Source organism: Drosophila yakuba, chromosome X, assembly GCF_016746365.2.
Source record: "Drosophila yakuba strain Tai18E2 chromosome X, Prin_Dyak_Tai18E2_2.1, whole genome shotgun sequence".
Classification (NCBI taxonomy): domain Eukaryota; kingdom Metazoa; phylum Arthropoda; class Insecta; order Diptera; family Drosophilidae; genus Drosophila; species Drosophila yakuba.
The window spans coordinates 19,199,712-19,213,239 of record NC_052526.2 but is presented as its reverse complement, the minus strand read 5'-3'; the positions used below and the strand labels follow the sequence as shown (position 1 = coordinate 19,213,239).

The window sequence follows — 13,528 nt, the reverse complement described above, 5'->3', positions numbered from 1 at the left end:
AAATTTTTATTGCTGGCCACAGTTGGCGGTTGACTTTGTGGAAGTGCGAGTGAGAGCGCTAGGAATATGGCGAGAAAGAGAGGCCAGAACCGGAAGTAACTTTGGCAGCTGCTGCGCTCATTGTGGTTTCATTTGAAATCAAACAAACTCTATTGAAATGTTTTCTAAATAATTAATCACTTTCGGCGCAGCGGGAGTTCTTTACACTAGGGCATTTTTCCGCTTTCCGTTTTTTTTTGTTCTATGCGTTTTTTGCTGTTTGTGGGCAAATAAACTCGTTTATTTCAGCCACATTGGTCGGGCCAATAGAGCGTGACTTTCCGCGCCTAGAGGAGAAAAGGGTTCGACGCAAGATGGTGTCGCGGGAGGAAAGGAAAGTTGAGTTTTTGAGGCATAAATATGCATGCCGGCGCGCCTGTCATTATGCAGCAAACTATTCGTACATGCGGCAACTTTTGCCTTTCTGCAAACTTGCCTCAATTACAGCACCCAAAAGTGCTGGCAGGGGGATGCAGGCGAGTGTAGATGCCAGTGGGGCGCTGGGGGCAGCCAAAGGGGGCGTGTCTGCGACGCTCGACTGGTCCGCTGCCTTAAGTATGCGCAAAAACTACTCGCACCAGGGCACCCAAAAAAAAAAACACTCTATATACATATATACATTTGAAGCTTAAAATTTTGCCTTTACTTTATATGAACTTTATGTTGTGCTTACTTTTTAAATCCATTTCAGTGACTTTGTTGCCCCATTTAGTCTTATTTAATTATGCTGCAATTCTTCTCGCAGTGCACTTTAAGATGCCTACGTGTGTGCGTGGTTGTAAGTAACCTACTTTAAGTTCTTTTGGCTGCCACCATCAGCAGCAGCAGCAGCAGCAGCAACAACAACAGCAATAATCACAGGCAACGGCGTTGCCAGTCGCGATTTGTATGCAGCAAATTGCCAACGTCCAAGCGTTGAGTTTGAGTAGGGTTACCAAGGGGGGTTCAGGGGGGTCGGCAGGGTGTAAAGGGGTTTTTCGGAGGAACTGGGCCTTCAATTTGCAGGCGGTACACAAAAATTAAACAACAAAATGTTGCCACACAATTCGCGTGCCGAGCGATGCTCTCATTTCTCATACAAACACAAGCAACCATCCATCAGAGGATATACTGCCGACTATGTACCCTATATGTTTCGCTAAAACTTTATGTACTAAACTGCAGCATTTGCATGTCAAACAAAATCCGAACAGTAAATTGCACAATGAGGCACTAGCAAAGTTTTTAGTCCCAAGAATGAGGATCGTGGGCGGGCACAAAGGAGTGGGTGGTCTTAATACCCTCGAGATTTTTTTTGGTAATGGGAAAATGGCTCAGAAATGCCAGTCGCTTGAGAAATTCGAAAGTTTTCAAATGCAAATGCAGGAAATGTGAGGTTTTTTCAAATCATTAGAAAACAGTTTGAAAGTAGAATAGCTTTATGTACTATAAAGTAAACACCACATAAAAAACTACTTTTGGCATAATAGAATAGAATAGAAAAGGGGAGTTCTTTTCCAACAAAAACTCATAAATAGTAAGCTACCTACTGAGAAACACGGTGAGACCTGAGTAAATGTGTTGCCAAGATCAACACACTTCCTTTTGTGCGCCTTTGGCTTTTGTTAGACCCGCAAGATTTATGACAGACAAGCAGCCTTTCTTCTGGGCCAACTTATTGCAAGGATTTATGTTCTCACCTCGTGACTGTGTGGAAACAGCAGTGATGCATATGGTGATCCCATTTGGCGGTGCTTTGAAAGATAGTCACTTGACTTGTGCTCGTGCCGTGTCTTAGTTACCTTTAAGTAGGCTATAAATACAACCCGTTTTCTGGGGCTTCGTCGCTCTGCTAATGTGTGTCAGTCGTGCGCATAATTACGGTTGCATTCCATGTGCAAACACGTGCACACACACACACACACTAATAACTAGGCGCCAAAAAGAAAGCAAAGAGAAAGCACAGACATGCAAAGAAATGCACACACACACATACAGAAGTAACTTTAATTGCATGTCGAGTGCTGGCAAATTGAACGCTTAATCATTTGAGCCGCATGCATGGACTGCGATTAGTTTTTAATGCGACTCGATTGCCATCTCGTCGACTAACTAACTCGACATTTTTGCTGGTCCTCGAAAAGGACCTCCTCCTTTTTGGAGCCACTAGGGCATAATTGATAGCCACTCGTTCGCTTGCATTTCAATTAGATACTCGTCATGTTTGCATTTCCGAATGGCCTACATCAAAAATGAACCCTACACACGGCCAATAATTATAGGCACTCAAGAAATATATATAATTTAAATTCCTGGAACTAAGTTCTTAAGTTCTTAAATAATTACAGAGTATTAAGGTGTAGCATTAAGTGTTTAAAGTCGTCATAACAATATCCAGGCCTTAAGCAGGGTATTAAAAACTTTTGACTGACACTAATTGGTTGCTTGCCACCGTTGCGATGGCCCAGGTGTAGATGCCCTACATAAGCAATTTGCCCACTTAAAACCAAATAGAATCCAGTGCCTCGCCCACCTTTTTCCCTTGGAGCCTAAACAAATAGAGGGAATAAAATGAAACGGGAAGGATATGCAGAAATTGAGGCAAACGTTGACACACATTCAAGCGCTTGTTAAGCCACGGACAAAAGTTGAGCCAAAAAACTTTGCTAAAGATTGAGTTTTTGAGATTTGACTGCAATTATGACAAAAATCACAGGCAAAGTGATTACAATTTGGAAGAGGTATTTATATTTAATTTTGTCAAGGCTTTTGTCTACATGGAAAACTGGAACAAAGTAATTTGTTAACAATTGTTAACAGGCAAAAGTTATATCGTCTGTCCTTTGGCTAGAATTTTCTTATTTCAACGTGCAAGTCTTTTGGCACAAAGAAGCCAATTAATATTTATTGCGCACTTAATTTAAATTTATGTAATATAGTAAGTACTATACTATCTATTAAATGTATTGCAGTATTTTATGTAATTTTTGCTGCGTGCTGATATTGAGTAAAATGCGTCACTTTAAAGGCTTTAAGAGGCTTATGGCACTTGAGGGTCTGGGAAATACGGACCGAGCATGGGGCAAAGGGTAAATGCTGCTGCACAGGGGCGTTGGGAATCGAATTGGCAGGGGGACGATGACCACTACAACATCCTTGCAATGCCTGTCCCAGTCCACAGTCATAAATTTGTCGGCGCCATTTGCCTACGGTGCCTGAAAATTAATTCATTATCGATTTTCGTTTCGTTTCATTTGCTCTGGATTCGTTTTTTATTTTGGATTCTCTTGGATTCCCTGTAATTGGGATGAAAGGGGTGTATTGAACAGAAACGATAACGAGTATAGTAGTCAAATAGTAGTCAATAGTTTTCTTTACATTTTGCATATTAAGCTTGATCCTTTGAGCTCCTTACGTTTTTTTTTGATAACGAATCCCCTGCAAAGTTAAATCACCAGTTATCAGTCTGTGGAACATAGGGTACTACATGGTTGTAAATCTGTCGATTACTCCTTTATTTTTGGTACAAGCCTGGTTGCTGCTCGAAGCCGGCTTAAATGTTGGCCATTAAAAACAGGCTGAGCAGCCCGATTGGAATGATGACGACAATGTCGATGGGCATGCCTTCGAGTAGCATTATGAATGGATCATTTACAAAGTCAACACAATTAAAATACACGCCCAACCAGCGACCGCAACTGAAACTGTTGGCGGGAAAAGCGGCAAACGGAAAAACAGGAAATCGGCGGAAGATGCCAATGGGAAATGCGAGCATACAGAATTAAAAAAAAAATAAAAACCCTTTTCAACTCCGCTGACACGGGCAGACATCCGGAACCAGTAGTAGGTCGTTGTAACCAGTAGCCGGCCAGGTAAATGAGCCCCTCGAGGGGCAAGGGTAGTATGCAAATGCGGGGCGGGAACGAAGGACGATTGCGAATATGAATTGTGAAATATTAATGGGGCTGTGGTGGTAGGGAGTGAAGCAAAATAAATGCGCCAACATCGATTGATGTCCTTGCTTTTGGTCATTACCATATTTCAAAGGACAGCAAACAGTGAGCGAAACGAGCTTAGCCCTTTTCATTGACACAGTGCTTATAAGGTGTATTAAAAGGAAATTTAAAAAAGAAATCGATTTTATAACGATTGAAAAAAAACTACTTAATTGTAAAATTTGTAAATGTATGTTTGCAAGGTTGATGAAGCTTTTGCCCAACTTATTTCAATTACATTATGCTTTTTGCTGGGTAAACTCTGCGCACTCAAGGTTCTCAATGACATCATTGTTATTATCATCACACTGTGTGAAAAACTTTGCCCTACCTCATCATCGCACAAGAGCTAACCTTTTATTTAATTTGCTGTGGCCAAAGTTCAAAGGTGAGCCCTCAGTGTGTGCGTGTGTGTGTGTGTTTGATAGCAAGTCGGTAGCAATCGAGGATAAGCATTTATGTAAATGGACTTTGTGCGTTTCGGCATCGGTGCCGCGGTAAGTGCCGTAACCCCTGAACCCTTGAACCCATCGGCCCGACCACAAAAACGATGCAATGGCAGGGGTCATGGGGTGGCATTTGTTTAAATTTCCTTTGCGGTCGGGCTTTGTCTTCGCCGTCCGATGGGAAAGCCTTTCAATAATGCATGCGGTCGAGGCGATTCATTCGTCGACTCCATTATGATGGGCAATTATCGAACTGAGACTTTGACCTTTTCCCCGGCAGTCTATTTATATTATTTTCATGCAGCCGGAAAATGAAGCTTTTAGCGCAACAACACTTAGCCGACTGCCTTAAAGGGTTGAAGTAGCGTGACTTTATTGAAATTAAATGAAACGTATTATCTAGGATCGATTATCACTCTTAAATATTACTCAGTCTAAAGCTGTCAATTAATTCGTTTTTAAACCATAACTTTCAAATAAATTCCACAAAACTACATTTAGATCTTTAAGAAGTGGATTTATTTTCCAAAAGATCATGCAAAACAAGAATTGTGGTCGAGGATTAAAGGGTTGACTGGTATTTTTTGAACACTTTGCATTCCCCTTTTGGCCAGCAATAAGCAACAATTTTCCAGGGCGACTCCTTGGCCCCGAAGCCAGCAAATTGAGTTGCGCATTGAACTTCAAGGTTAATTTATTTTATGGCTGCTCCCCGCGTTTTCCTCGCTCTTCCCACTTTTTTGTTTATTGTCATTTGATTTTTGAGCCGGAATTTTGCCCTTCGTTGCGCTCGAAAGTTTTTTTTGCGCCCCCTTCTTACTCCATTCTGTTTGTTTTGCTTTTTCTGCCTCAGCCATAAAACACAACAACACACAGAAGAGAGCAGCAGAAAGTAGAAAAGTGGAGATAAGACAAAAGGACTAAATGTTGCCAGTTTATCACTTCATTGAGCGCCTTGTGGGAAGCGAAACGGTTGGGCAGATAAGTTTATGAGTCAAGTGAGTTTGAGTTTGCTCCGTACCATTGGCATTGGCTTTAAGTTTACTTGGGCAACTTTACGTCATTTTTCATCAATCATCGATTGGGAAATGTATTGTGGCTTTATACTCGTACAATTAAATTACTTGCATCTCCTTCTGCGCTTTGAATTAATAAATATTAATATGTTTTGAGCTCTTCTCTGCGATTTTCATTAAATAACACGTATACTTTTTGAGCGATTCTCTCTGCGATTCTCATTAATTCACACTCTCATGTTTAAAGCTCTTCTCTGCGATTCTCATTAATTCACACTCTCACGTTTTGAGATCTTCTCTGCGATTCTCATTAAGTCACACTCTCACGTTTTAAGCTCTTCTCTGCGATTCTCATGAATTCACACTCTCACGTTTTGAGCCCTCCTCTGCGCTTCTCAATAGTGTGACTTAAGCTACGTTATTTTCAGCTACTTTTCAGTTTTTTAATATGTTTTGTGCTCTTCTCTGTGATTCTCATTAAATAACACGTGTACGTTTTGAGCTTCTCTCTGCGATTCTCATTAATTCACACTCTCACGTTTTAAGCTCTTCTCTGCGATTCTCATTAATTCACACTCTCACGTTTAGAGATCTTCTCTGCGATTCTCATTAATTCACACTCTCACGTTTTAAGCTCTTCCCTGCTCTTCTCAATAATTCCCTCTACGTTTTGAGCCCTTCTCTGCGCTTCTCAAAAGTGTGACTTAAGCTACAGTATTTTCAGGTATTTTTCAGTTTCGGAAGTGCGTTTTCCCCCCAAATTTCCTACGCGACGTGATAAAAATTACACTTGGATCTGTGTTCCGAAGCGAACAATTTTCGAATGCTTCTTCGGTTTTTTTTTTTTTTTGCTGTTTCTTTGATGGCCCACCGTGATGATGCCACCTGTGCCCCAACTGCATGTGTGTGTTTGTGCCAGCGGCAACATCTCTCGCCTGTCGCCGTGCATCAGAAGGAAAAAGAGTTGGTAAGAGCACCTGGTTCCGCCCCCTCGCTGAGTGATGTTGGGTGAGAGGGCGGCTTAACAAGTATGAAAAGCCAGGGCACAAAAATTTAAACAAGCTGCTGCAACAATCGTCTGCGTCCAGACCACTGGCCCATCTCTGCACTTTTGCGTACTTTTTGCCAGCATTACTTTCGTCGTGGCCTGTGGCTTTTCCTCTTGTAGGTTCGTTTTCATAGGCGGACCGTTGAATTTTTGAAGCGTGTACGCGATTTTTATGCAATTTCTTTTTTGTTGCCCTGCATAGTACCCATCTTTTCTCAGTCTTTCATTTTTTTTTCGCAGCGGAAAAGAGGGTGGCGTGGCCATATTGCCAGCACTTGGCGTTGTGCTGCATGCGGCACATGCAAAACCACAAATGATAGCAAAGTTGAGCAGGGTGCGTGTGGCTGTCCCTGCGGCGGCATCAGCAGCACCCCAATCACGACTGCAGATTCGGCGACTCGGAGGCAGCGGGCGAAACCAGAACCAGGATGAGGACCCAGACCCACACCAAGACCAGGACCAGGACCAGGACCAGGAGAAGAGTGCTCTGGCATTCGCCGTAGCTGTCGCACTTTCAGTAATGTGACACTTTGGGCCATGGCATGTGGCAGCTGCAACAACGGCGGCAACGGAGCTGCAGCAGCAGCAACAACAACCGGAACCGGAACAACAACAGTGCCAGCTCTTTAGCCGAAAAGCTAAATACACGCTTTAAGCATACGGATAGACAGCGAGTTTTCTGAGGAAATGCATGTCTGAACAGGCGGTTCAATCGATAAATCAAATCGCAAAGAAACTAAATCACTGTAAAATATGGTGCTACATCCACGCCACATATTTGATATCTTGCTTCTTTAATAATCTATAAATAATTATTTTCCATAATATATATATATATATGTATACATGTTCTGTCACAAGCGGTTATCATCTTACCATTGTAGAGTCAGATTTATAAAAACCATAGATGATAGGATTCACTGTACCAAAAGCGTGCAGCAATTCCTTTAAGTGCTCGCAAATTCAAGACTTCTTCTTCTGCTCGCTCTTTGCCTTCATGAAGTGTCAATGGGAATGGAAGTGAGAGGTGGCGTGGTTGGAAGCCAGCGAGAATGAAGTCCAAACAATTTATATTAATCATACGCAATGTGGTGCCAAATTGTTCCGGGCATAGCCAGCACTTAAGGAGGTCCCACCATTGCCGCAGCTCCACAGTGCAAGAGCCACACAGCTCCTCAGCTCCTCAGCTCCTCAGCTCCCATTTCCCATCTCCTGATCTCCTGCTCAGTGGCATTATCTTGGTGGGTGCAGTGCAGCAGCAAGGAGAAGAACGCAAGACGACGATGATGATGACGACGACATTTGGAGCAATTCCCGGACAAAGTCAAGCTCTTAACGTACGCAGTCGCAGGACGAAGGATGCGAGAGTGGCAAAGGATGCGAGCGATAAAAGCGCCGGCTAAAACGGATGGTGTATTATCCCTAACGACCAGCATATAAAAATAAATCCTCAGCCGAATGCATAGAGGAATCGGACCCGCAGTGGGTGTGCCCAATTGGCCTATAATTTGTTAGGCATGAGTGCACTGAGCGAAATAGCTTGGCTAATGGGCTATATAATGCATAAGATTCAGCCTTTCTAAGAGGTTTTAAACATGTTCCTTAGACTGTCCCTGTCATCCTTAATGCCCTTAATGTACCGCGCTTTATTTGTAGTTTTTAACAGCAAGTATTAAGTATTATTCACAGTGCATTGCTGTCATATGGCCCTCAAATGCACTGCCGGCTAATTAAGCCAAGTGAGTAAGGACCATTTTGGATGACAAGTGCATTGGGTTAGAAGGATTATTAATTGGTGGCCAGACAAGGGAGCACTTTGCACTCGATTAGTGTATAGCAGATTACACATGAGTGGAGTACCACAAGGGTCGACTACTCAGGACTGTACGTCTTTAGCCAGGGAACAAGGACATAAAGGATCCTTTGCATAATCAAGGCGCTCTCTGTGTGCGTGTGTGGCTATTGTGGCAGAAAGTTTCAGGTTTCCTGCGTCGTATGCCCAATTAAACAGGCCGCAAAAAGCCGTAGGATCGTATTCACATTTTCGATTCATGGCTAATTTACGAAAATTTGATTAGAATAAATGACCGTTCCTATTTAAATTTGGTTGTCCGCAGGAATACGCACGCACGAAATAACTAATTAATTTTATTTGATATTTTCACCGTGCCGAATGCACACAAATTGTGAATCAACAATTTATATCTGAGGGAATCCATACCCAATAATAACCAAATGTTAAAAATGAAAACTAGTTGGCCAGGCAAACAAATCATAGCTTTATTTAGCTAACTAAAAGCGTTGAGCTATTAAGTCTAAACCATCGTTAACCACTGGGGAGAAATCGTGCAGTAAAATTTAATAGTTTCAAGGGAACAGCATTTTAGACTGGGTAGTAAAAATGCAGAGTTTCACTACAACTTTCCTAAATCCACACAATCTCTTAAAGTTTTAGAAGTCCTAAAAAGAGTTTTAAAATAATTAGGGAGAAGCCATACTATTAGGAGGTAATCTAAGTTGTCTTCACAGTTTGATAGATGTGCTAAAACGAAACATATTGTATAAAATAATAAATGTACTTCCAACTTTTTAAGAAGAACTTGAGTAATACGAAACCGCTTTTCCATTATATCTTATTAATTTAAGACTTAATTAATCCTCATCTTATTATCCAACAAATACAATAACAAGCCAACACTCAGAAATTCCACCAATCAAGGAAACTCGGGTGTTTTAGGCCGATTGCGTTCTCTTGTTAAAGTGATTAGGCTCCTAATTGGTTCAATCAAAGTGTCTTCAGACTTAATTAAATGCTCCTCTTCGGGAAGCATTCAAAACAAATCCCAGTAATCGTCGGAATAATTACCTATCCATGCCAGCAAAAACACATACACATGACTCGTCCGGATTGACTGACTGACTAAACGTTACCAAGAGGTAGCACAAAAAAAACGTTGATTATTTAAGTACTTAAACGTGTTTTCGTTAATGAGCTACGAAATAATTCATAAAATGCCAAAAAGGCTGAGCACCAGCTCCTTTTTATTTCTCGTCTGGCCTGCGGCATTTGAAAATATTTCTGTGCGCTGAGAATGCGCGAGTATTTACTTAATCTGTCTCCTGCGGGGATTCCCTTTTTCCGTCTGCGAATCACACAATGCAAAATGCTTATATTTACTTTTGATTTTCTGCTTATGGACAGCACCAAAAAGAACAACAACAAAAGAGGCAGAGCAAAAGCGTTTGTTAAAAAAATGCGACAAAAAAGCTGGCTGCTAAAAAGTGGTTATCGCTTAAAAAAATGCTATGAATTTAGTGGCAGTAAATTTTTATTGTAAATTCCAAAAATAAAAGGCACCAGAAGCTAAAACTTTCACAAGACGTAGAATTTGTTGTACGCTAATAAATGAAAATATTAGATAAGATTACTTTCTTAATAGTTAATTTACGTAAAGTCTTCTTTAATATTTTAAGAAGTTGTATTTTTTTCTTTGCTAACTTTTACTCAAGTGTGAAAATATTTAATGCTATTATAGAAAAAAATATAGATTTTTAAAGATCAAAATAAACCAAATTTAAGGAGAAGTTCAGAAGCAAATAAATAGACAAACAAACGGAAAACAAACGGTTTATGGCCGGGCTTAAATATGGACCATATGGACGTTGACGCTGGCCAACAAACGAGGGTGGTTTCCACAATTCACCTCTTCGAACTTTGCGAGCAAACCACTTTATGGGTTTTTGCCCTTTTTGTTTTTTTCTTTGTTTTTGCTGTCAACGCTGCCTGTGTCGCGGTTGTAAAATCAGCGAAATGTTAGCACTCAGCCAAAAATAAACAAAAGCATATTTAGATGGCAATCGCATGGGTCGAGGGTAAAGATACTGAGTACTTCATAAGGCAAATCACTGCCTTGAACAATTCGGCCAAGTTATAAAATAAAATGTGGCATTGTATTGTAGAAAATCTATTGATGCTCTACTAAAAATCTGCAATAAGTTTTAAGAAGGAAGTAAAATCAATTTATTTGCAAAGTTTTATATTACTAACGATGATGGTAATAAATAATGGGAAACTTAGGATGTTTTCATATAAATATCGCTTTGCTTATGTTGACACCAGTTAATCTACCCCAGAGTTTGGACTTTGCGGGGTACTACAAACAAAGCGGCACCTGCACCGCACACAAACACACACTAATACATAAGGCACACACACGAACTGCCGCAATAAGCCACGTGGCGCACACACACACCTATTGGGGCTATAATTTATGTCTAAACGGATGCGGCAGAGTAGCAAAAGCAATAACAAAATCAAAAGCATGGCAAAAGCAATAGGTTGCAAAGTGTTACCTTTGGCCGGCGGCTATTTAAAGTGTAAACGCATCTCATCGGGATGATAAAGTGGCTAAATATCGACGGTGCAACAAGTTATGGGATGCCACCTTGCCAACCGAAAAGAGACACATTCAAATGTGTGGCACTTGCAATCATTGTATTACTATCATGTGCTTGTGCGAATTTAATTGGTTTTCAATGGATGAGGAATCACAGCAGTTGGGTGGATAGCTAAGCATATTGACATGCAAAAATGTATAGCATACATTTGGGGGGTGGCCGTCGGCGACCCACACTGCGTATGAGTAACGCGATTGCTTGCCAGTCGGATTACTCATACGCAGTGTGGGTACTCCGCTTGTTTGCGTGTGGCTCTCACACACACACACTCGTTTTGTGATTTCCACAAAATTACATTTTGCAGTTACAAGTGGTATAAATAAATTTTACGTTTCGAAATGTTTGTCAGTGCGGTCAGTCCGCCTTTTTTCCCTTTTCCCATTTTCCCATTTTCCCGCCGCATCCGCCCCCTCATTCGAAATGTTTGTGTGACTTTTGTGTAGCTGTTAAGTGGCAAAGCACACACACACACATGGGAACACACAGTTAACTACATTTAAATTGCAATTTTCGCAAAACAAACCAAACAATTTTGGACGACATATCATTGAATTTATCTTAGTTATACATATGTGCCAATTGTAATATATATGCCTCCATTTGCAATTGACAACTGGCTAGTGGCTTATATATAACATGATATTCTCTAAATTGTCTCACAAGCGATTTACATTTCGTTCGCTTACCAATTTTCAGCATGGAAATTGTTTGGAAAATCTTTGATTGAAATGGAGAACTTGAAGTGAAGCTCATTGTTCATTAAGTTATCATGAACACGAAACCGTTTGGGTATTTGGCCAGGTCAAAAACAATTTAATATTGAAGTGTGCAGCTCGAGGGGATTTTATTTTGTTTGCATATGGTAAAGGATCCATATTGATGTGATTATTCCATGACTGGAATTATATATTTAACAGTTGACCAAATAATTGCTTAGGCCGTAGAAAGTGGAAACTTGAAAATATTTCAGTATTTGTATTTTGGTTTCCCTTATGTTCTTAATCTTGAAAATGTATCCTACGAATAAGTATTAATTTGATTAAATTTATCAGAGACATTAAGCTTATTGATTTGAAAATATTTTATATTTATATATAAATGCTAATTGAAAATCAAAGAAAATTCAAACACATAAGTTAAATGAACTTTCTTGATTTAAATTTAATTATTGGTTATAATAGTTTTATAGTAACTATAACTATATCTAAAAGAATAAATCAACGCAAAACACACTTATTTTACTTACTTTTAATTTATTTACTTACTTTTGTCTTTTGCCAGTTAAGTGTGCAATACCACAATTTCCAATTGAAAATAATTGGTTAATGCTCCCTTGCTGCTTAGACATACAAAGAGCTTGATTCAATTATCCACACACCGCTGCCATTATGGCCGATTTCCCCTTTCACTTATGACCAAGTTTTCCAATCAAATTAAATATACTTGCGGCTAAAAGCTTGAAACTGGCACAAACACTAGGCCAAACACTCAATTGTTTTGCGACTACTTAGAGCACTCAAATTGCTTTTCTGCCAGCATCGCTCTGTGGAGAATTGGCAGGCTAATTTCCATTTTCCAACTGCGACAGCGACAGCGGAAGCAAAAGTGATTGAGTCGTCTGACGATTGTCGCATTTTCAAGTGGTCAGTGGCCACCAAATAAAGAAGAAGCAGCAGCAGAAGAAGAAGAATCACCCCCAGGAGAATGTATCCACACAAACACTCACCATTCACATAGGCGGCAAAGTCAAAATCCTTGTTTCCAATCTCCGATGGCTGCTGATGGCGCTGCTGTTGCAGATCCTTGCCCGCTTTCGGCGCGGAAATGGCGTCATTTCCGGCTGCCACGGCCGCCACCGTTAGACTCAGACTCAGACCCAAAATCAAAACCGCCAATGACATTGTCTTGCAGCATTTGGGCCTTCGATTGCGGTAGCGGCGGCACTGCGCCGCCATGCCGCCTGCTAATTGCACGCACACGGAAACGGAAATAGCACGCGGTTCGCCGGGGGGAATACTGTACTTGAACAACACGCTGCTGGATACAGGGATGCAGGATACACCTTGCCCAACGACAACAACAACAACTGCACACTGTCAAAAAATAAAAAAACAACACACAAAACACAATTGAGCCGGCAAAGCCTACGTATTATTCTGTGAGTTCTGTTGTGTTTCAGTTGAGTTCAGTTCTATTCAGCTGCTCAGCTTACTACGCGTAATTCGCAAGCCGGCGACGAAGGATATTCTCGGATATTTCGGTTGCCGATTCTAGCTGCCGATGTCGGTAGTAGACGCAAGGACCTGCTGCCTGGCCAACGTGCGAGGCGCAATTGAGCCACCAAATGCGCTGCCATACACTCATATAGCCTTGTCAGTCGACAGTTGCCAACTTGCAACATGCCGCACATGCCGTCAGGAGCCGAACTTCTGTTTTGGTGAATGGGCCTCGCCATCGGCGAAATCCGAGTACTATTACGAGTTCGACTTCGAGTCCTGTGTGTCGCCCGACGCCTGCGCCTTTCCGCAAATCTGAAATCACCAAATC

At 41.2% G+C, this 13,528-nt stretch overlaps 1 protein-coding gene across 1 annotated transcript in view; it reads right to left on the bottom strand.

The window, feature by feature from the left end:
• LOC6525988 overlaps positions 1 to 13,322 on the bottom strand; it is a 38,757-nt gene extending 25,435 nt beyond the window's left edge. Inside the window, exon 1 of the mRNA XM_002101770.3 lies at positions 12,708 to 13,322. Within this exon, the coding sequence (XP_002101806.2) occupies positions 12,708 to 12,936 (229 nt within the window). The 5' untranslated portion in view covers positions 12,937 to 13,322. The remainder of the gene's footprint in view (positions 1 to 12,707) is intronic.
• Positions 13,323 to 13,528: the final 206 nt, after the last annotated feature.